Consider the following 23,724-nt stretch of genomic DNA (forward strand, 5'->3'; position numbering starts at 1 on the left):
TCATCTCCTCCAAGATTTTCCACCAGAGGATATGACTCAATTGCAAGAAAAAGCATATTTCCTCCTTTTATTTTTCCTGTTCTTACATTGTACATTATTTGAAGACAAACCCTAAAATTAATGAACACACCACATCAGAAAAAAATAGGACATTCTCCAAATATTCTGGGTTTTAGTTGGGCTTGACTTACCAAGTCCATCTCTACCTGATGGTAGAGGGATGACATATATTTTACAGGATATGGATTGTTCATACTGCATTTGCAGAAAACATGACTGAACAAATGCAATTTGTTCTGCTTTGGTCACAGTTAATACTACACATATCTGCTCTCTGGCTGATGAACTTGCACAGTTTGAGTTTAAGTGTTGTAAACTGAAAATTAGCTAATGGCAACTGATCTGCTGCTTCACCTGAGAAATCACTGCTTATTGATGTTCAAACAAATGCCGAATTAAAATTAGTGCAGAAACTTACATGTATGTAAAATTTATCATGTACTTGTGTACAGCAGATCACTGATGAATTTGGAAAAAAAAAACTTTTGGAAGAATGCATACCTGGCATTATATACATATATATATATATATATGCATTTATGAACAGGAGGGCAGCTGCTACTTACTTTTAATGTGCCACTTTGGAAATCACAGTCAAACATGTGACTAAAAAATGTTCAAATATCTGTACTTGGGTTTGGTAAACAGATTCCTGTAAGGGCACCACCCACATTGTATCCTAATGCTCCACTAACAGTAAGGCAATCCAGGTAGTATCTGGATAGCCACTCAATCAAACAAGAGAAAATAAGAGAGTGGTGAGATTTTGCAGAATCAGAGAATCATTTAGGTTGGAGAGGACCTTTGAGATCATCAAGTCTAGCCTATGGCCTAACACCACCTTGTCAACTAGGCCTTGGCCCTAAGTGCCACATTCAATCTTTTCCTTGACACCTCCAGGGACAGTGGCGCCACCACCTACCCAAACAGCCTATTCAATGCCCAACTAACCCTTCTGTGAAGAACTTCTTCCTAATGTCCAGCTTAAACCTCCCCTGGTGCAGCTTAAATCTCCCCTGGTGCAGTTTAAGACTGTCCTCTTGTCCTGTCACTGGTTGCCTGGGAGAAGAGACCCACTCCCACCTGGCTACAGCCTCTGCTACTTTGCAATAAACAGCTACTTCAATGGCTTTTTAAAATACTGTAATACTTTTATTAAGCTCTTCTAAAAGCAGAGGGAAGTGTTTTCACCAGTTTTACTTAAATTAAACATTCTGAATAAGGTGCAAGGGGGCCCCGGATAGAAGCTGAAATGGACTATCTGCCTGCATCTGCTCCTCCTCAAGGTGCCTTGGGGATCTGTACATCCATACAATGATAGCCAGCTGCAGGCCTTGCCAGCTGGCCAGTGTTTCAGCCTGGCAGCACTTAAGGCAGGCCACTGCTGCATGGACGCCTCATGCACTGCACATCACTCTAAGGGAGGCCAAAAGCCCCTTAGCCAAAGGATTTGAAATTAGCTGGGACCAACACAGGGGAAGAAAGCATGGCTGTTCAAATGCGTGCAAGGTCCCAGAAAGGATCAGAAGATACAACATTCTGTGTTGCTTCCTTGTAATAGCAAATGTTTACTTAAACTACCTCCCACAAAACTTCCCATAGAAAATTCCTCAGAGCCCTCGAGAAACCAACTCTCTGAAGGACATCACCTTTGCAGCTGTGGTGGAAACACAGTGCTTACAGCACTGTGGGATCCCAAGTAGCAGCTCTGAAGACCTCTGTCCTGGGCAACACACACAGAGGCATCACCAGCATTACTTGGCCTCTACCAGAAGCAGCACAAACTGAAGGGGGAAGGGAGCTTACTTTGCTTTGTTTCTTTTACTGAAAACAGTTTTTGTTCCAAGATCCACAGTGGGGAAAAACAAGATGGTTGTAAGCCCCTCAAGGTGTTCATGGGCAAGGGCACAGCCACCAAGGCAGCCTAGCCATACCAGGACCTTGCTCTCTGCTGGAATGGGCTCCATGCCATAGCTTGTAAGTGCTGAGGACCTGACTTCACTGAGAACAGCTGTGTGTCCCTGCCCTGCCCTGCTGGACCATGCCACCAGACTGGTAAGGTTTGTCTGTACCTGTTCTGCAGGATACCCCAAGCACCCTCTGCAGTGTCAGTCTCTTATTATCCTCATCAGCTGGGGCAAGTGTAGCCACAGAGCAGCTGGTCATCCCTGCTCTGGGCTATGTTGTGAAATGGGACAGGCACTCTGCCCCACAGGATAAAGAGGACACCTCATTTAGGGAAACAGCATTCCGGAATAAGAATTAAATGTAGTCTGTAATGGGAGAAGAACATGAAGAGATTGCATCTTTGAAGTAAGACAAGATTTTAATCTCACTATCTAGTAAGAAGCCAGTAAACTAGAGGACAAAAGTCAACTGGGTTGAGATATCTAATTAGTTCATGAAGCATTTTACTGGAAGTATAATTTTACAGGTATAGCAAAGCAAGAGGTACTAATTAGTTGCAACTCATTAAGTGTAAGTTGTTTAGTAATTTAGGAAAAATGAATGCAGACATGGCAAGGTTGGTACAGACAAGAATTCCACGTAGCTGAGTATCACATTTCCAACAGCAGCCAGTCTGTTCAAGCAGCAGAGGAGTAATTTGCAATTCAGTCCTGACCCATGGGGACAGGCAGGCAGATCATACATTCCAGCTTTTCTGAAAGAAACATTAAAGGACAAAATAATGAATGCCTTCATTACAAATGACCAGGTGAGACAATTAGTGTCTGTCTCCACCCATGAGCTATTAAAAGTTCACGTTCCATCTATAGAAAGCATTATTATCCTAAGTAGAGAGATTTTGGATAAATAAATCAGCTGTGTTCACATTTTCATCTTTTAGATTTCTGGTAATACTTATGCAGGAGTAAGGTAAGTTTCTTACCTCTTTACTTAATCTTTATAAAATACTTACCTCTTTATAAAATGTATCCTTCTTAGGGAAACAGAAACAAACAAACATCCCAGGTAAGATATTACCAACAAGAATTTAATTGCATAATATTTTCAAAACTCGCGCTTTACCCAGCATAGGTTTGTAGAGCAGAAGGGAGTTCAGAAACCATTGCACATACTAGGATAGAAAAGAGACTTAAAGACAAAATAAAGCTGTAGCAGGGAAGCAAGTTCTGTGACAAGACCACTAAAGCATGCCAGAAATGTCATCACTCCAGCTGGACTGCTGGCAAACTGTAGATATTCTCTACCTTTCTGCTTTTAATCCCATCCATGAAACACAAGTACCCTCAGAGAAAACATATGTAATTCAGCTAATCCTTTTTCAATTACACAAGGCAGTGGTTATAGGCAAAGGTTTCCTAGGACAGCAGCTTTCAGAGAAGTGTCACAATGACATTGAATCAGACTCATCCCCTGCAACTGTCTGCCTGGGCTTTTTGAGCCTCTGTGGTAGTACTCTACAGAGATCCACCACAAACGCAGTAGAGGGCAAGACTGCAATGCACCATTTTACTTGGTGGTAACTGTAGAGCAAATTATTCCCTACAAAAGCAGGCACCAAATTCTAGGAAAGTCTGGGCCTGGAATTTGCTGTTCAGTTATGGCTTAACTAACAATAGCTAACACAAGTGTAAAAGCCACATGAGAAACAGTTTCCTTCCCACAGTCCACTGGTGAAGCTGCCTACAAAAAGAAAACTAAAAAAGTCTGAAAACTCCACAAAAGTAAATTCTTTTCTTTGTACTGAATGGACATGCTGTACTCCCACTCCTTTACAGAGGAAGTTAAGAGCTTCTTTGTGTCAAGCCTACTCTCTTTTTCTCAACAAAATAGAAATGAAAGAGCCATGTGAATTATTAACAGATGACAACAGAGAGCTAGCCAGGTATTTCAAACACTTGTGTCTCTTCTTCCTACGTGAATTCCTCAACAGTACATGCAAAGTAAGTCTTCTTACTACTTCCATCATTTAAATCTGTAATTGGAGCCAATTAAATAAATTGTTGAGAAGTAAAGGCTTTTTTAACATTCCTTTCTTTCTCCTTTCTTTCCCTGGGAGAGCATTCAACCTGACTGTGACAGTGATACAGTGACAGGGGGGCTTCATGCCTTGCTCTGAAGGGCACTTGGTGACCAAGTGGGAGTCCTTTCCCCCCTTATTGCCTTTTCAGTACCACAAGCTCATGCAGAACATCATGCAATCCAGTGGAAACAGAGGCACCATTTACTTCTGAACTGGAATAGATAATGGGGAAATCTGAAAACAGACTAAAGCTTTAGTCATATTACAGTGTTAACTGTCATGTCATAGCAAAAGCAAGTCTTGTTTATTATAAACACTTTGGATGGCCCCTTGTCCTCAAAATCCCCCCTCCCCAAGCCCCCAAACAAACAGGTGAACAGGACATCACTACATGAATCCAACACCATTGCTTGACAGCATGCTTGCTATTTACACAGAAGTACAAACTTTACACTGCTTCAGTCCATTCACATTTAACTCAAATAAATTCTGAATTTGTCAAACCATCCCTGCAGATCCAATGCAAAAAATAAAAATGGAATTATGTTGAGTCAGTATCAGAGCAACTGAAAGATATTTGAGAACTGACATAGGAAAACCCATCAAAATTAAAACTACAGCAGTAAGCTTTAAAATAACAAACTTTCTGACAACTTTGAAAAATAATCCAGATGACCATAAAAAAGCATGTATTTTTCTATTTACTTAAAAATTTAAATCCATAAATTCTAAACTTTCTTCAGTTAAAAGAACCATTTCAAAAGGCATGGTAAAGCACAGCATCTGACATAACACAAATGGAGGAGTAAAGTTTCCCACAGTGGAGCAGAAATCCCCAAGTCATTCCTCAGGGCAAAAGCATTAACCAGAATAATCTCTCTGGTTTGAATTTGACTGTGCTTCACATGTACACTGTTTATTCTACCTGCCATAAAAATGGACAAAAGCAGCACATACATTAGCAGCAGCTCCTACTCAAAAACAAGAAGCACAGCACATTCCCCCCTCAGCCAGCTCCCCGCTGGAAGTGCTCCAGACTAAGCCACAGAAACTTAACAGTGAGCTTTTGAATGACAGGACATCATGTGTTCCAGCAGTCAAGTACTTACAAGGTTTCTTAAACAAATTGATCATGCCTACAATTTCAGACGAAGTCAGAGAAACTTCAGACTTGGTCTTCTCTGAGGAAGAAACAGAAGCCATGAAATCACCAAAGAGAAGGACTTGTTTGGGCATTTTTGTTGTGATTTTAAAGAGAACTCTGTAGGATATATTGTAATGTGATAGGAAGTCTGTAGGAACAGCCTTACAAATAAGGCTGGGCATGTATTTCAGCACTTTGTTCTTATTTAGCACTTTCCCTGTGGAAAATGCTAAGGGAGATATCAACTGGCAACAGCCAAGATGATTTCAGATTGATGGACAAGACTTCCCAGCTGATCTTTCATTTGGTACATTAGTTTATACAACAGCTTTTTGCTCAGTCTTCCCCAGCCACAAAGCCAAAAATAGCATTACCTTCCCACAAGGGCAATATGGTAAACTGGGACTACTAGGCAACTCTTTATACCTGCTATGAATAACAGTAGTGGTTTTTAAAAAGTAGGAAAAATCCTGATATTATATTATCCATGTTTTTATCTAGACAAGAACAGTTTAATGTCAATAACTGCCATGACATCTGGAGGCTGCATTTTCCAAGAAAATTTATGCTAGACACCAGTATTTCCTGAAGCATCCTATAGTACCATGAAAGGGAGACAAGCATAAGCAGTCTATATTATTTCTCATGAAAGAAGCAACAATGATGCAAATTCCTCTTAGAAAGCAATAAAGTTTTGAATAAATCCTAAAAGAGTTTCATTATGCAGTTCTCAGTCAACACTGGCTGAGCCAAATCCTACTTCTCTGTGCTCAGGGTAGAACTTCCCATGGCTCCAGTAGTTCCTTCCACAAAGGTGGCACTCTTCCACAAACAGACCTTAGCAACCCGGGCTTAAGGGAAAATATACCCAGTGAAGCCATGCTCCCACAACTGTAGCTTGGCAGAGAAATGGGAGATCTGATTTTCAAATCTCCTGGGAACCAGGTAGCTTATCATGCAGTAAAATCCTCTACAGGAAATTAATGTTTCAGTGATGCCTTTTCAGATCTTGCTTGGTGTTCAAAATCATGTCTTACAAGTTTTACCCAAAGGCCAGGAACAAGTTGCTAAGCTTTGCTAAGCTTAGGCCTTCACATCCCAAAAATGTTTAGACCAAAAAGTTTCCTATAAAATTTAAGATGTAGATAAAATTGTGCTTGCTCTATGTGAAACCAAAGCTTCTGGTTGTCATCTAGTTTCAACAGAGGTCCTTGGCATTTTCATATCAATTGCAGAGACTCTCGAAGTAAGATAAAGCCTTCAACAGAGAGGAATTTTAATTAATCTATTGTACACAGTGCATTTAATAGTATCTGATTTCTGAAATCTCCCTCTGTGTCAATTAAAAACAGTATTTGTGGAGAGACATTGAGGAATCCCAGGCTGCTTAGCAGTCCCTTTTTTTCTAAGCACTGCAAATACTGACATACAGATTAATCCCCCTAAACATAAACAAATGGGATTGAACTGGAAATGAGAGAAGATAAAATAAAGAGCTTGAGAGTAATATCCCCCTGTTGCTTTCTCCTCTGAGGTATATCATACAGATTTGTTTTGGCAGATATACCAAGACTTATGTGTAATAATGGCAACTTCTTTCTTTAGGGACACATTTTATTTCACTAATGATACATTCTCAGAAACTAAGAGAATGACTTTCACCCAATTTAATTTTTAATTAAAAAGAGCTTAAAAAAAAAGGGAGAGTAGAAAGATGAAATTGCTCTGGTCTGACAAAATACATGGCTTTTTGACCCATCTATAAGGGCTACTTTCTTCACTCCAGCAGCTGAAGGACCAAGACTCTCTTCAGCGAATAAATCACTTCACCCAGCCTTCCTCTTGCAGCACAACACTGGATCTAGCCTCCCTCCAAAATATCCAGCAAGCCAGGGTTAATTAAGACCACAAGAGCTTACAACAGGGCTCAGGACCATTAGAAAGGCTACACAGGAACCTGAGCAAACACTTCCTAGACTCAGGTGTGGTCACTGCCCTGAGCACACTCTGTAGCTATTCAGGTCCTTTGCACTTCAAACCCCATGACTAAGATTCAACTTGGGGACCAACAGCTGAATATTGCAGTACTGAAAAGCACAGGTGTTGAGAGGGACCTCTCCTAAAGGCACTACCTAATCTAGCATCAAATTTGGAGGTGCATGAATGGCCACAGAACAGCCTCCTAGCTGAGGACAATTAGTAGTGTTTAATTGTCACACAAGGTTATTAAAGGACCTTTAGTACCAGCAGCAGGGAAGCAGCATCACTCAGACAGCAAGCATGAAAATAAGTGGTGGACAATCTGGTAATGAAGAGGCAGAAGCTACTCTCCCTAATAACTTCCTAATATCAGCTTCATCTCAGTCACACCCAAACTACCTGCTCCCAGTGTCACAGCCTTTCTTTCTTTAGGCAGAGATGAAAATTGGAACATAAGCTTTTGTTACACATCAAAACATTAAATGAAAGAGGATTAAAAGGTGAGGTGACAAAATCAAACAACGCAAATCTTAAAGAGAAAAAGTATTTTCTTTCAATTTTCTTACATGAAAATAGGTTTTAATAGCTGAAAAATGTAATGCAGTAGACATTTAAAAGGTCTTAGTTTTCCCTGAATTGGTAACAATGCCATGCACGATGCCAAACAGAAATTTTTGCATCCTCTTGCCAGCTTAGTTTACCTCAAATTTCATCTTGATTTATATTTAATGCAATGGGAAATGGAGGCAGTGGGACCTATAAAAGCTTGTTATATATAATTGTAGATATGGAGGTTATTAATGCAAGAACAGATTTGGCACAGGCACTAAACCTTTAACTCAGGAAGCACACTCTATCAGAAAACTTACCTGCTTGTTAAAAACCCAACAGATCACCAACTCACACAAGCGCTCCAAAGCTACATGCAGTCAGCAGAGAATATTGAAGCTAGTAAAAGAAATCAAGAGAGAGTGGTAGAGAATGAAAGCAGGCAAAAACCACTGGAGCCAGGAAGTTTCTAATGAGTGGTTAATTGTACAAAAGGTGGGATGCAATATTTAGAGAAACGTGTCCCACAGGAACTACTCAGGAGGTGAGAGAGAGTTCTCAAGCAGCGTAGTTGGAATCTTGTTTCTCATGTGCCCCTTTAATGTTGGAGGTCTGAATGGTAAACTTTCAGGTTAGCATAAAAAACCTGTCAATGTATGGCAAACAAACTCTGCTAAGTATGACTAGCAAGGCTGCCTGGAGCCCACTGAGTGAGCTTTGAGAAAGACTTTTGTTTCCTTGAGAGTGGACAGGTGCTCCACTTTCAGATGAACAGTTCCAGCAGCACAGTCCTCAGCAAAAGCAAAAGCAATAAAGGGATGAAGGGAGCAGCACCTCCCTGGAGGTGTGCACCTCTGCCCTGGAGCAAGCACAGACTGCAGAGTGCATACTAACACTCCCCATGACACTCCCTTCTGAAGGCAGACAAGGAATACCATTTGTCAGAGTTTTCAACACAATACTTCTCTGAAGTGCTGACTTTGTGCAAGCAAAGGCAAAATGATAATTTTTTAAATGTCTTTACCAGAAGCCATAGTTGGAATGAAGCATGTCTTGCATTAATCAACAGTGTTCCATCAAAGTAAAACCTGTTAAATATTGCTTCTTATCTTATTAAGCCACAAACCCTGTTTAATATTGCTCTATTATTGTCTTATCTACAAGCAGCTAAATTTCTGCCAGGTTGGTTCAACATAACCGACTTATGTTGCCGTGATTCTGACATTTCAAAAAAAAATCTGTTACACAACCAGAGTGGAAATAAAAACACTTGAGCAGCTGAAAGAGTGGAGCTGAATAAGGAGTGCTACAAAACAGGAACAGATTTAGGAATAATGAGGTCACCTCACACCTCAACACACATGAAGTTATTCTGTTCACTCAAATAACTTCACGTTTGGTAGTAGCCACAGCACAAAATACCACATCATTTTAAAGAGACAGAAGCATTTTCAATGCTCTGGCTAATTAGAAAAGAATTAACACTGAACAACACCATCATGTGTTCCCCTTCCAGCTTTCTCCCAGCTTGACAGATGAAGAGAGAATTAAGAACGGTTGAAAAATGTTCCTTCCCCCATGTCTCCAAGTGAGACATCCCTTATCTGGGCATGTGGTTGCAGCTCCAGAGCATCAAGCAAAAGTGGCATTTAGGGTGCTTCAGAAACATCTTGTGCCTGCTCGAGCACTCAGCTGTTGCTGTGGTGGCAGCATGAAAGGTCTGCTTCTCATCAGGTATTTTGGCTTTTCAGCCTTTCTTATTCCAGATATCTGCAGTTTGTTCTTTAGGAGAGACAAGGAGAGAGACATACTATTACCAAGGGAGAGAATACTTTTACCATCTCTCCAGACTGTCAAGTCACACAAGGTAAAATTCAGAGCCACAAGGTCTGGCAGGGCTGGTGTTCAGGGTTTCCTGGCTGTGCAGAGCAGGTGAGGACCGGGAAGAGGCAGGAAGGCAAGGAGACCCCTGCTCAAGTGACCACAGATGAAGGAACAACCAAGAAATAGACAAGAAAGTGAGGGATCCACACAAGCTTAAACCAGTTTGTCTATTCATTGGTTTGGTGGTGTCTGTGCAGCCAAGAACTGGGTTGTGTCTTGGATTTTTTTAAAAAGTATACCTAGAGATCATGTCTTTTTTTAAATTTTTTTTTAATATAGAAAGGAATGCAGCAGTCTACATCTAATAAAAGAAAGTTCCAGATGTCAAAATTGTTCAAAAAGCATGACTACCTACTGAGATAAAGCATGATAATGCTATGCCTAAAAGGGAGTTGGTATCTAAGCAAATACAGATTGGAACCACTGACTCATCCACCCTGGGCCTTTAAGGCAAATGGATGAAGGGCTGACAGAAGGAAGAGAGGGGGGAGGAAAATAAGGAGGCATAGAAAATTTAAACAATATTAGCTACAAGTGAATCCTAAATAAAGATTAAAATCACTGCCTAGTGGATTTTGGGACTTCTGAAGTCATGGCCATGAAATTAGCAGAAAACTGGCAGTTCATGATGCATGATGACTTTTATGAGGAAAACTTTCAGCAGTATTTTAACTTTTAAGAGCTACCATTGGATATTTCTTCCAAGCTCCTTAAAGCATAAGGAGAAATTGGCATAGTTCTTCCAAGCTGCTTAAAAACATAAGGAGAAACTGGCATTTAGTGGAAGCATCTAAAAATCAGCACTCCCATTTCATAATTAACTCAACTATCTATTTTAGTATAAACAAAAAGTCTTTCCCAAATTCCTACCATTAAAGCATCCTGCTGCTTCCAACACAGTCATGCACTCCTAAGGAAGGCAAACAGCCCAGGTGTTTCCTGTTGCACTCATGTGATAAATATCATTGGTGGAACAATCTAGGGTGATCATGTTCATCTAGCTTTTAGTTAATTGAATATAAATACAAATCTTTAAAGCCAGAGAAAGCACTGTTAACTTCAGCTTCTGTAATTAGTTCTCACACAGGTCAGGTTTCTTTACAGATTAAGAGGCATTTCAGTCTTCTAAGGAAATGTTTTCAGCATTAAGGTTCCCATAAGAAAGTTCAGTATCTCTTCATTCATACATACTCTTACAGTCCCTCAATGGACTGAATTTTAGGCTTATCCATTTACAACTTCATTTAAACATCATAAAGGCTACATGGATTTCCCTTTTGCATTTAATATGAATTACAAGTAACTAAGTTATTGAGGATGAGGATTGCCTTTCATTTTCACATGACAGTCTTTCAAAATGTATTTTCAGGCCTGTAAACTCTAAAGTAGTTGGGCCAGTTCCCTTGGAAAAGTCCAAGTATCTATGAGGGCATCCTATTTAATCATTTCAGCAGAAGTAAAATATAGTTGGTATTATTTTCATTAACAATTTCTGAAACTAAGACCCCAAACCACAGGTGAATAATTCAGTTTAATTTACCCTCAAGCAACTTCCTGAACTGAAATCTAAGAGTTATTTTGTTCATGATCTAGTTCTCCATAATTCCTTCCTATATTTTTATCACTGGAGATTTCCTTATTGCAGCTTTGTTTTTACGCCTTAGCAGAGGAATTCCAATAAGTTTGGGAATAGAAAAGATTACATATTGAATCCTTAAAGATAGTTTTGTCTTTCAGTTCTAAACTTTAATTTTTGAAGAGAGACTACAGAAGAATTAAATTAGTAGGGTTGTTTAGGATTTTCTGAGTGTTTTCTATGAAAAAATGTTGCCAGAGAAAGTTTCAATTCAGTATCAGGAAAAGTTTCTAAACAGAGTTTAATTAACAACTGGACACATCCATGAAATGCAGGTGCATTCACCTTAACAAGGTACTCAGAAATCCAATGAAATTACCAGTTCTACACTCAAAAGAGGAAGACAAGATAAACTGAATACTGTATTGCTTCTTAGAGACAGTTTCTAGGACTCTCTTGTTCAAATACTAGAATTAAGTTGATCATTGCTGCAGCTTGAAATAATGGAAAAGAAAAAAGAAAAGGAAAGTAAGAAAGAAAACACTAAATCTGTTCCTGCTGCAAAATTTCTTAGAATTCCTATACAAATACTTGAGTCTTGCTATCCCAAGTGTTCAGATATGCTCCAGATTATGTAAGACACTGGGTGACCCACTTGCAGTGAGAAAGAACTGCAAGACCAGCCTGGTCAGATCTACATTGTTTAGACACAAGCAAATTCAGACATAAGCAGATCCCTTACAGTAATTTATGAGGAAGGAAGAGGTTTCCTCTGTAAAAAACCTGAAAATGTGTTCTGTCTCTTTAATTTACAATTGAAAACACAGTTTATTTTTACAGTACTTGAATCATCAGTACCCAGTACCTCAGACTGAACATTTTGGTTAGTATCACTTTCAGCTGCAGCCATGTTTTTTTGTGGGTGTCTTTGGTTTGAGTTTGGTTTTTGTTTTTTTGTTTGTTTGTGTTTTTTTTTTTTAACAAATGTTACTGAAACAAGAATTATAGCACAACACATTTATATCAACACTGAGATTTTGAAATCAAACACAAGGTAAATTTTCCCTTATCTTCAAATCATGCACCATGCAGTAAAGTGTCTTACATTTTAGGCTGATTTGGAACAATGCAGTAGCAGCATTGTAAGGGTACAACAGTCATTACATTACATTAGAAGTCTTGAACATGTGAAAATTATAGCTGCACTCCATAAAAAGGACCTGTAAGTCAAGACTCCCAGGAACTGCAGAACTCTGTAATAAGAAAGTCACATTGTACAGGACATGTTTTTCTTCTTATTGTCTGCATCCCTTCCTCTGTTCACAAATGGAAACTAATAATGTTAAATGTTTATTTAATAAACACTTTAATTATAAATAGCATTTCTATTTAATACAATAAACAAATAGTGCCATACATGAACACTATATTGGATAGCTTAATAGTATTGAACAGTATTATAGTATAAGCACTGTATTAGCTACCTGAATATTGCAGAAGCACAAGGATTTGCAAGAGCTTATTTTCTTCAGACTACATTATCTAGCTGCATGTTTCCCATACTCTAAATTGCACCAAAGAATAAACAACTACATTAATAGGCTCAATAAAATATACTTTTACTACTTATATTACATAGGAGCATTATAATGTCACATTGTATCTTTTAGATCTGAAAATACTACATAATTACAGCATTTGTCTTTTGTAAAACATACTCAGATTAAAATAACAGTTTAAAAGTCCTTGAAGAGCTTTTCTAGGGAAATTTGCCTGTGGGTTATGTATCTTTTGTACTCTTGCTTCATCTACAGAACCAATCTTTGGTTTTGGGAAGAAGTCTCATTTTAGGCAATAATACATGCAATATACAAACTACAAAAGACACAAACCAGCACTGTGGTTTTGGGGTATTGTTTTAGCCTGGACTTTATCAATAAAAATCAATCATCTCAGTGGGAACTACCCAACAATGACAGGAGAGTTCAGCTCCCGTTTGACCTAAGGATAAAGACGATGGAGCTGAAGAAGGACCTTGTCTTGGAGATACCTCTGTCTACTCTCAGTTCACAACATTACAGATCTCCAAGAAGCTTTTTAAAAGCTGCCTAAGCCTTTGAGCTGCATTTCAGCTGAGAGATTCATTTGGATGTAGTGGAGGAAGGTCACAGGGAATTTTAAGTCCTTGAATACAGACCAGATAGTCAGACCACTGCCATAGCAGCATTTAACATGACATTTCATAATTAGCTCTGATAAATACTTGGGTTTCTTTTCTCTTTAGAATTTCCTGAAGAACTTTACTTCTCTCCATCCTAGTCAGCCACTGAAACCCATAGTTATAGTGAGCTTTCAGCTCAAGAAAGCACTAAATCATATTAAAATTAAACATGTGAGTGTCTTTTCCTGACTTTTTAAGATTGTTTAAGCACTGTCAGATGCCTGAGGCAGAACATCACAAACACATATATCACGTTAGCAAAGTCAAATTAGGATTTGTGTCAATTTTTCCTGTCCTAAGCCTATGAACCTGAATTCCTAAGTACTCTTAAGATGCAAATTTGAACTTTGAAACTGTAATGAAGGAGCACAAATGAAAAAAGTATTACCATAGGGAATCCTTTAATTGACCCAGTTCTAAAAGTAGTAGAGGAAGCATAAATCACCTTTTGCCCTCACATAATTTTTCCTAGCATACTCTTCATCAATATTCTCTCAGAATTCAGCATAGAAGAGATTAAAACAATGTAGTCTACAGAATTACTAAACCTGAGTCAATTGTTGTCAGCAAGATCACAAAAATAACAACCAAAACAGAAACTAATCCTAATTTTGCGGACATGGTTCCAGGTCTTCTGAAAATACTAGCTTGTCAAAAGCATTGTAAAAAACTCAAGAATCATCAAGTTTCACAGTTTGGACCCCATTTTAAAATATAAACTGCTCCAGAATATTTATGGTGAACATGGAAATCTTGCTTAGAACTAGTCAATCTAATTAGGAAAAAATGGCTTCAATTCCAATTATAACTTGCTGACCAAAAGAAACAGATTTAATTACAATCAAGCTATACTCTTGCAATCAAACCACTTCACAAGAATTAGCTCTGCCTTAGAACATATTATATTCATTTTCCTAAAGCTCTTATTCTGTATTATGCACAAAAATTCAAAAACATACAGGCATTTAGAGGCTGGATAGAAATACTCCTCTGACTTTAACAGAAATATACCATCTGTCTTTTCCGAAGGAAGTAAAAGCAGAAAAAACTATTGCAAAATTATCAAGACAAGTTCTTGCATACTGGGCAGCTTCCTTGTGGAACAGAGCAGATGCAAAAGGTAACCAGTTCTGTTATATATTGGGAAGATAAAGGAACATGAAAAATGGCACATGACAACTTCTTTTGTTTGTTGCTATTTTACTTAGAGCTGTCATACCATTATTTCAAAAGGAGTTGATTAACTATAACTCTGCTCTTCAGCATGAGGGTATTGGCTTTCAGAGGAAATTTCTGCAGAAGGAGCTTGAGCCTTTTGCTTTACTCTCTCCAGGCTCTCTGGAGGATCCCAACATTGTCAGGTGTAGCTTCCATATTATAACAGATCTACTTACTGCCCTCCCACTTTCCTGCCAGTAATAGTTAAAAAAGCCAAATCTCTCAACCTCCAAAACCTTATTGGTTGCCAGCTTGGTAAACATCACGCATGGATCTCACAACTCTTATCAAGAGAAGGACTAGGTGCCTGGACTCAGAAGCTGATAACCTCCAATGCCCTTTGTGATGGCCACAGAGAAAAATGCACCCAACCAGCAGATTCCCCAAATGGTATATGAAACAATTATTGGATATTTACAGTAAAGGTTTCAGATCATCAAAATCTTGAGCATTTTTATGGTAATTGTTGCCCTACAAGAATTAGCAGATGGTTGTAACCACCCCAGTTTTCAACTCCTGCTGCAATGTTCTGCAGATGATGTGATATGCTTAACTTGCTAATTAATTGCATATCATAAAATACTTTCCATGGATCTGTGAACATCATTTCAGATTGCTGCAACTGTCAGGCCATCTTCTTGGTTGTTCTTCTCAGGTCATGGAGGCAACAAAGGCATTGATTCTTTCTAAGTACAGCACAGGGTACAAGTGTGGCTACGGTAAGCACAGGTGAGTTTTGTAGAGGAGTTTTCCACAGAGTGTAAGGATGAAGCCATCCTGCTGAGCTCCTCTACCCCAGGTCCCAGGCCTGCGTGGCCAGAGGCACCGGATGAACAAACTATGGACTGAATAAACAAATTTCTCAGGTGTCTCCCTTACTGGGCTGGAACAAGGACATGACAATGCTCTGCACAAAAACAAGCGAAGGCTGAATTGCAGAAGAGCATGAAGTACAAGTCCATTTACAGGGAGAGGCTTCCTGGCTGTTTTTTGTGATTTTAAATTTGAAAAGACAACCAATTTGTTCACATTAATATGTAGAGGGTTCACAAATCGAGGGACTTTTCCTGTTGAGGCTTATCACTAAAACTCATTGCAAGAATAACACAAGAGAAGTTCAAAAATCTAGAAAATTAATCATGAACAAATGCTACAACAACATTGACTAAAACAAGGTCTCTGTCTTTCTGGCAGGACCCCTTCTTCATTAAATAGGAAATAGATTCCTCACATAGCTAATTACTCAACAGTGACTCATTTCAGAAAATCTTTGTTATTTTTACTTCCTCTGAAGTGACTGAAAGGACACAACCAAATGTATGCATAGTCATCGGGTGTTATAAGAAAGAAATGTGAATTGGGCAAACAAAAAACAGGAGAACAAGAAATTGCAGAATAAAGGGGGAAAAACTTTGGATGATGCAAATGAAATAAAAAAAAACTTTAATAGCATATAAAAGAACAATATTTCCTGTTCTTCCACTATTTTGAAGAATGAAAAAAAAAAAAAGAGAAAAATAAAAGCTTTAATGGACAATACCTTAAAGGAAATCTGAAGTCTCTGGAAAAGCTGGGTACGATCATCAGTAAATGTGACTCTGAAGCCATGAGCATTTTAGCTTAGAAAATGTGAAATGGTGGAATGAACTAGAAAAAAATTGTCTGCATTAGGAAAAACCCCAAAATATTAGCCTTCAATAAACATGTTCAAAGCTTGACCAACACTACATTCACAAATGATTTACAGAGAATCTCACGGATTAAGCAAAATCTCTACTAACTGCAAATTACTTTCTAAAAAAGGTTTGGACTTTTTCTGCAGTAAAAAGCAGAATATTCTAACAACAGGATATGTGGGTGGTTACAAAAGAACATTGGGTACACCGTCAGAAAAAAAATGTAGCTTTAATTCTCTTGGAAGAAATATTATATGCAAATTCTATACAGAAACATATATCTTGCATATTTTAGTTATGAAAATTGTATTAGTCAATCTACATGCTATTGTACCTGACCACCCTTACAGACTGTTCTTTGAACACCTGTCATTTAAGCCAATGGGTATTGTATCCTTCTGGGCAAAATATAAAACATGCTACTTGAAAAAGGCTGTGTTGCTTGCAAAAATTAGGTCTATCCAAAGGAAACAGAAGGTAGTTCAGAATCTGTAATCCTTGCATAAAAATGGCATGGAAATATGAGGTTAGAAAGAGCAGGTAGGAAGCATCCTGTACTCAAAGAGCATTTTCCATTGGTGGTGGCACATTTCTTACCTTTCTGCTATGAGGAAATAAGAACATGCCCTGCCTGTAGTACAAGAACAGACCCCATCTCACAAACAGGTATGTCACAAACACATTTGTACCCTCAGCTGAGGTGTAGAACATTTTTATGGTAGAAAATGTCAACATTACTATAACAATCTCAAGAAAACAGGACCTTTGTTGCTCAGCAGCAAGCCAATGTATTTCAGCTGATCATTTCAGAAGAGTTGCCAAAGACACCTGCTTGTCATTCATTCTCTTTCCACATAAAACACCAGCTGAACAAACACTTTGGCAAGACAGTCACAAGTCAGGACTTTTAGGTAACCCATAGTCTTTTGAATTTACCAGGTGATATGGATTAGACAGAACAGATTCTCTAAAACCACAACAGCTTCAAACAGCAGAATCATTCTGCTTTATACAAAAGCAAAGACAGTATTTCTATGTTTGATGGACTCCAAATCAAAATTTATAGATATGTCCTGTAGAGTAGGGCGTTCGCAAATGTGATGAACACATTTGTCCTGGAACCGTGTTACAGAATGGCTGCTATAGAAAGGAATTATCTGAATTTCAACATTCTCTACAGAAAAAAGAAATAAAAGGTTGGGGGGGTGTGCAAAGAAAATCTGAATGGAAAAAATCCTCCGTTGCTATCACTCCATTTTCAGAGGAAACATGCAGAGTACAGTATGTCTTAACTGTTTTCAGCTTCTTCCAATACTTTTTAGAACTGAAGCATCTAAGGAAGTAGAGTTGCAAATATTTTATAAATAACCAGTCAATCCAAAACCCAGCAGAAAGGGAAAGAGTGCAGATTTGTTCTAACAGAAGCACAAATGGCAGAACTACTCCTTAGCACCAATTCCCAGCAGCAGCATTCTGCAAACATTCTGTGCATGTCCTGGCAAAGGGAGAGTTGCATGGTACACTGGAAGCTACGTAACACTTTTCATGGCTAAGAAAGACTTCTGTGCCTTACATGAAAGATTATGTTTTCTGGTTTACATACTATTTTTTTTTTCCACAATACACACAAAAGCTACAAAACAAATATTTTTAAGCTCAGGAACACATGTGTTACATTCTCCCTTTTAAAGCAAAAAGAATCCTTTTTTCTAAGTTAGAACATGCAGGTTAAATGAATACTTTAGGGTTCAGTTATCTAAGTTTTCACTTCTGCCTTTAACATAATGAATTGTTAAATGAAGACACCACTTCTGTTGTTAAAGGATCAGCAGGAAAACCTTTCTTACCTTTTTTAAGGTGGGGTGTGGTATTTTCTACTTCCACGCAGTCTTGCACTCTCTCTGAAATGGGTGCTTTTCTTTAATACAAGTGATCAGAAGTCAGGATATGCTGCTAGGGACCGGTGGTTAACATTCTCCTCCCAGACTGCCTAGGTATAAATGGAAAAGAAAGAACTTTAGTTCAACTTTTCTAGGCAAACCTAAGAGTGATGGTTTTACATTTTCACTCCCTATATGTCCTTATAAGGGTGCTTATAAGCTGAGCAATTCCTGTCTGCTACATCTCTTGTAAATGGTTTGAGATGTCTGCACTATAAAAAGAAAAATCAAAAGAGAAAGAAAGAAAAAAAAGATATTGCAACCTGAGAAATTTTTCATTAGCTTTGGATTTCCCTCTGAGACTTTCATACAAAATGGTCTTTCTTTCCTCTTTCTAAGTAGTGAAATGGCAGCACTTTTTTATTTTTCCTTCCAGTCACATCGTGCAGTTCTAAATCAATTATATCTCAAGAAAAATATGTCACTGGTTTTACTGTAGTTTGGCTGAAATAAAAATGCCATATATGACTCTCTTAAAATGAAAAAATGATAACTTCTAAAAACTAAAATGTGAGCTTAAAATATCTTTGGTTTTCCCTCTACTAGAGCATGTAGAAATAAGTTTTAACTATTTTTTCTGGCAAAAAAATGATCAAATGCCTTTTTCTAAATTAAAAACATATCTACTGCAAAAAACCTTTAAGCAATCTATTTGAATACACTACAAAACAGAAAAAAAATTAAACAGGTAAAAACAACCTGCAAAATTGAACAAAGCAGCTAGGTTTTTAACAGATTTTTTTGTTCTGGTTTCACTAGTTTCCAGTTTTACTTTGAAAAATTTAACTGTAATTTTGCCATTTTGACCTTGTATTCAAAAATTTCCTCCAATTTTTTTACTCTTTTCAGGGATGTCTATGCTTTCTTTTACATATAACTAGAAGGATCAGACAGGGAATTTGTAGCAACTATCCTATTCCTAGACTCTACCAGTTATTAAATAGTATTTGCTATATTCATTCATTCTTAAATCCTTAGGCAGCCACAAATAAGAGTATTTTGTTGTAATAATGTAATTAGTGTATAGGTTAAATCATGCCCCATTTGACAAGACAAGAGTAAGTGTGTATTTGGTTCTTGGTAATCAAATCAAACTGCTTGCAAGCATTAAGTTTTTACTGCTGAAGTTCAAGGACTAAATGTTGGTGAGGGCTCTCAGGCTGCCAAGACAGATTATCTAGAATTGCACTTTTGCTAGCAAAGGTGCCTGAACAAAGCAGTCTGTTTAAGCTGAGAAATGAGAAATTATCACTCAGTTGACTCTGCACCACTCATAATATTCAGAATGTCTTGAAGGTGTGAACAAGAGATGAAAAAGCAATATGAAAACATCCTGAGCTTGCCACACCAATTCTAAAATAAATAAATAAATAAATAAATAAATAAATAAATAAATAAATAAAGGTACTCCTAATGCACATGACAAAATTTGAAGAACTCAAACTGGTGCTTTTGTGTAACTGGGAACTTCAGATGTTAAAATCTCATATATGCACATCAACCTCTAATCTAATTTTTACATGCAGACTCAGCACTACCCTCCTTTTTTTGGGCACAAGATGCAGCATTGACAATAGGATGTGCAATGGTTTGAGCATGGAAAGTTTGTGGCCTGCATCAGGTCAAGGTGGTTCTGGCAAAACAGGTAGGAATATATTTCCTTTGTCACCAGAAAGCATCCCCCAGTAATCACCTGTCAGTGCAAAGATCTCTGTTAGTTCACAGCTTTAAATCCTGCTTGCACCTGAAATGCCTGACACAGCCTCTCGTGTCCCTGCCCTGCAGACATCATGCTGCTAAAGGCAGAGCAGAGAACATCTCTCAGGGTGCTCATTTCACAGGTTTCCCTGCTCTTTCTGCACCTCAGTGGCTTATGGCAGTGGCTATGGCATTACAGAAACCAGGAGTTCATGCACCAGCAATAAAGATCCTGCTGTAACTGTGAGACCTCAGGTCTGGTGCCTTGCCTGCATCCCAAAGGAAACAGTAAATCTACCAGTCCATTATAGAGAGCCAGCTTTCATTCTTCTGGGTGAGGTCTGGAAGCATGGGAGCAATGGGACAACTTCTGAATTAGCTTATTGTTCTCAAAAATCAGAATTCAAAGCACTTTGAACTCCTGGGTATAAAATAGACCTTTATTGTTCAAGGTGCAAGAAAAAGAAATTTAAAACACAGTCAGTGTAAATCACTAAACTCAAGATGCATACAAGGAGATGCCCTGGCACTAATCGACAAACAGAAAAGGTCTTCCTTCTATTTACTACCACTCTTTTAATTCCCAGGGGAAGATATGAAGACAGATGGTTTGGGAAACATGAAAAGGAAATTCCTGAAGACAGGCCAGCATGGAATATTTGGATCCTGAAAGATTATTTCAGGAAACTATTCTATACTCTCCTTTTCCAACGCAGCCATAAATTCGAATGCAGCATTAGAAATACATATTTCCAACACAGAAAGCTAAGCAAATCCACATTCTGCATACATTTAGGGAAAACTACTGTATCTCACAGTAATAAGTACCTGATAGAAGCAATTATGCCAGACCTATGCAATTCTGAGCAGAATAGAAATCAGGAAACAAAAAGTAGCCTCAGATTTTGTTTGAGAACACAGACCTCTCCATTGTGCGTTTTATCTTTTCACAATCTATACTTTACCTCAACACATAATAATAGCACAAAACTTTAGAACAGAGAAAGGCCATTATAAAGCAAGTCCCTGAAAATAGCTACTGTAAGGCTAGAGTTACAAGTGGTAAATTGATCACGTGGTCTATTTTCAGTATCTCAGACAATAGCTGTTCTTGTACCTAGTCCACATGGTTGCTATTTCACCACACAGCACAAGACTAGTAGACAATTAAGCATGGCAAACCATCAAATATTTGTCCACTAAAGGACCCCCTAGATCTTTTCTCTCTGCTTATTAAGTCCCCATTCTTCTAAAAACATGTTTCAGCTTCTGAGTAACAGTCCAAAAGGAAATATGTTCAGCATACCACAGGTAAATAAAATCAACATTACTCATAGAACATTTTTTTTAAATGCAAAGAAAGCCTGTGATTTAAAGAATACAATTATTACCAGACAGAGAAAACCAACAGCAACTCCTGAAAAAAGCAAAAGAATGTAGAGATATCTGCCTGTTAAAATAATGAAAACTATGACTCAGGGTTTCATATCATGAATAAGAAGAACCCTCTGTGACTTAAATTTTTTTTTAGAACACAGTAGATCACTCTGCACTAGAAACAGGGCTAGCACATTTTAAAATTTGATCCTCAAATTAATTTCAATAACACCTAAAATTAATACATTTAGTACACAGTTAAAATATGTGGAATATCAGTCAAAACATACAGTTTGTGTTTTCCAGACTACTTACTGATAAAAGCTTACAGTGAGTAGTTAGCTATGAATCCTAAAACCATATGGTTTATGGTTTGGATCAGAAGGGACCTAAAGATCATTGAGTTCCAACTCAATGCCATGGGCAGGGGCAGGGCCACCTTCCACTAGGCCAGGCAGCTCAGAGCCCCATCCAACCTGGATGTGAACACTCCCAGGGGTGGAGCATCCACAGCTTTTCTGGGCAGCTTCTTTCCACGCCTCACCTCCTTCACAGTGAAGGCTTTCTTTCCAATATCCAATCTAAACCTCCCCTCTTTCATCTTAAAGCCATTCCCCCTTGTCCTGTCACTACACGCCCTTGTGAAAAGTCCCCCCCAGCTCTCTTGCAGGCCACCTTTAGGTACTGGAAGGTGCTCTAAAGTCTCCCTGGAGCCTTCTCTTTTCCAAGCTTAACAGCCCCAGCTCCCTCAGCCTGTCCTCATAGGAGAGGCTCTCTATGAAGTAGGAAAAGCAGTACAATTCAGTAAAACACTTTCAGCATGGACAGGCTTAGGAAAGAAGTTAGTACTACAAGCTGTTTTACTAGCAAGTTATAGCATATTTTGATATCAAGGTTCAGGTTTAAATTAAACCGAAAACCAAAAGAACACTGAGGCACTTCTTTGGTGGCCACGAAAACCTTAATTTCTCTGTACCAGATACTGAGCTTGTTCTGTGTTACATGTGGAACAAATCCATTACTTTGGATTGCTGTCTTTGATAATGCATCCTTAGTATCCACAACTGCTCAAAGCTGAGAAAATAAACAAGCTCCAGAGATCATATTAGATCAGATTAACACTTTATCATGGTGCCAGACTTGGGTTTGTCTCTCCAGCCCCTGCAGTAGCACAATTCCCAAACACACATGTGCGCATATACACACAGAGCTTTAGAATGGCAGAGTAAGTTTATTACTTACATCATTACTTCCTTCCCAAAATCAGAGGTTTGGACAGTTCAAAGGGAATGAATCCCCTCACTGCGAACACCATAATTCATTAAAAGGAAAAAAAAGAAAAAGCCAGCAGTTATCATCTGGCCTGCCCTTTCTTAGGTGCAAGTTACACATTTCTTAACCAAAACATATATAGGAGTCAAAAGGGGCTACCAGGACACCATCAAATGTACCTTTCCAATCCATCCCTCCAAATACAGTAGCAAATTATGTTTTTACTCTATGTACAGACAAAAGTTCCCAAACATGGTGGGCAAAATTTGTGCTCACTTCTCAGCCAAAATTAAACTCACTAGTTTTCATGAGAGATAAGTAAGAAGCTAAACATTCAGAACTAGTAATTAAAAGAACTAATAACAGAATAACAAATAATAGAAAATATAAAAATCATGTTTAATAAATAATATCTCCAAAAGGAGAACATGAATTCTGGGATAAAAAGAGCTTTGGTAACTTAGCCTACCTATGATGATTGATATGTATTGTGTCCTAGAACTCCAGGGTATCACAAAATGTCATAATGTTAATTCATACAGCTGCTCGATGGAAAAAACGAGCAGTAAAAATGTTCTGCTCGCAGTTTTCAATAGAGGTAGGAGTGGCAGAGGTGGGGGTGGAGAATTCTCCCAGATCTCCTTACACCCTTATTTTCAGCCATGCATTGCAAGGAATCCTCTTCTGAGCTGCAAACCAGGAAAGAAAATAAAGAAGGGGAAAAAAAATGACCAAAAACCTCTGAAAAAGATCTGAGCTAACTATCAGCAGTGTTCTGCAAGCCTGTATGTCTGAGCAATACATACAAAGGCAACAAGGTAGAATGATGTGAAGGCTGCAAGGAAGACCTCGCTCTACCCAGTGATATCCAGTGACAGCACAAGGGGCAATGGGCAGAAACTGAAACACAGGGAGTCCCTCTGAACATCAGGAAACACTGACACAAGTTGCCCAGAGAGGTTGTGCAATCTCCATCCTTTGGAGATATTCAAAGCCCAAAGGCACAGAGTCCTGGACAACAAGCTCTAGCTGAGCCTGCTTGAGCAGGTTGAACCAGACGGCTTCCAGATGTGCCTCTCAAACTCAGACAATCTGTGATTCTGTGAAAATGGAAGGGAAGAAACCAGGAAAGTAATCCCCA

At 38.4% G+C, this 23,724-nt stretch overlaps 1 protein-coding gene across 5 annotated transcripts in view; it reads right to left on the minus strand.

Moving 5' to 3' along the window:
- Positions 1–23,724, minus strand: part of CRACD (capping protein inhibiting regulator of actin dynamics) — a 130,209-nt gene that overhangs the window by 51,516 nt on the left and 54,969 nt on the right. For 4 of the 5 annotated variants that reach the window (XM_066548410.1, XM_066548411.1, XM_066548412.1 and 1 more), the window contains exons 2-3: positions 18,144–18,286; positions 5,158–5,229 (exon numbers count right to left, since the gene is read on the minus strand). In XM_066548410.1, coding sequence (XP_066404507.1) covers positions 5,158–5,182 — 25 coding nt within the window. In that variant the 5' untranslated portion in view covers positions 5,183–5,229; positions 18,144–18,286. The remainder of the gene's footprint in view (positions 1–5,157; positions 5,230–18,143; positions 18,287–23,724) is intronic. The other variant, XM_066548414.1, reaches the window with a different exon arrangement.

This window comes from Molothrus aeneus, chromosome 4, assembly GCF_037042795.1.
Source record: "Molothrus aeneus isolate 106 chromosome 4, BPBGC_Maene_1.0, whole genome shotgun sequence".
Taxonomy (NCBI): Eukaryota; Metazoa; Chordata; class Aves; order Passeriformes; family Icteridae; genus Molothrus; species Molothrus aeneus.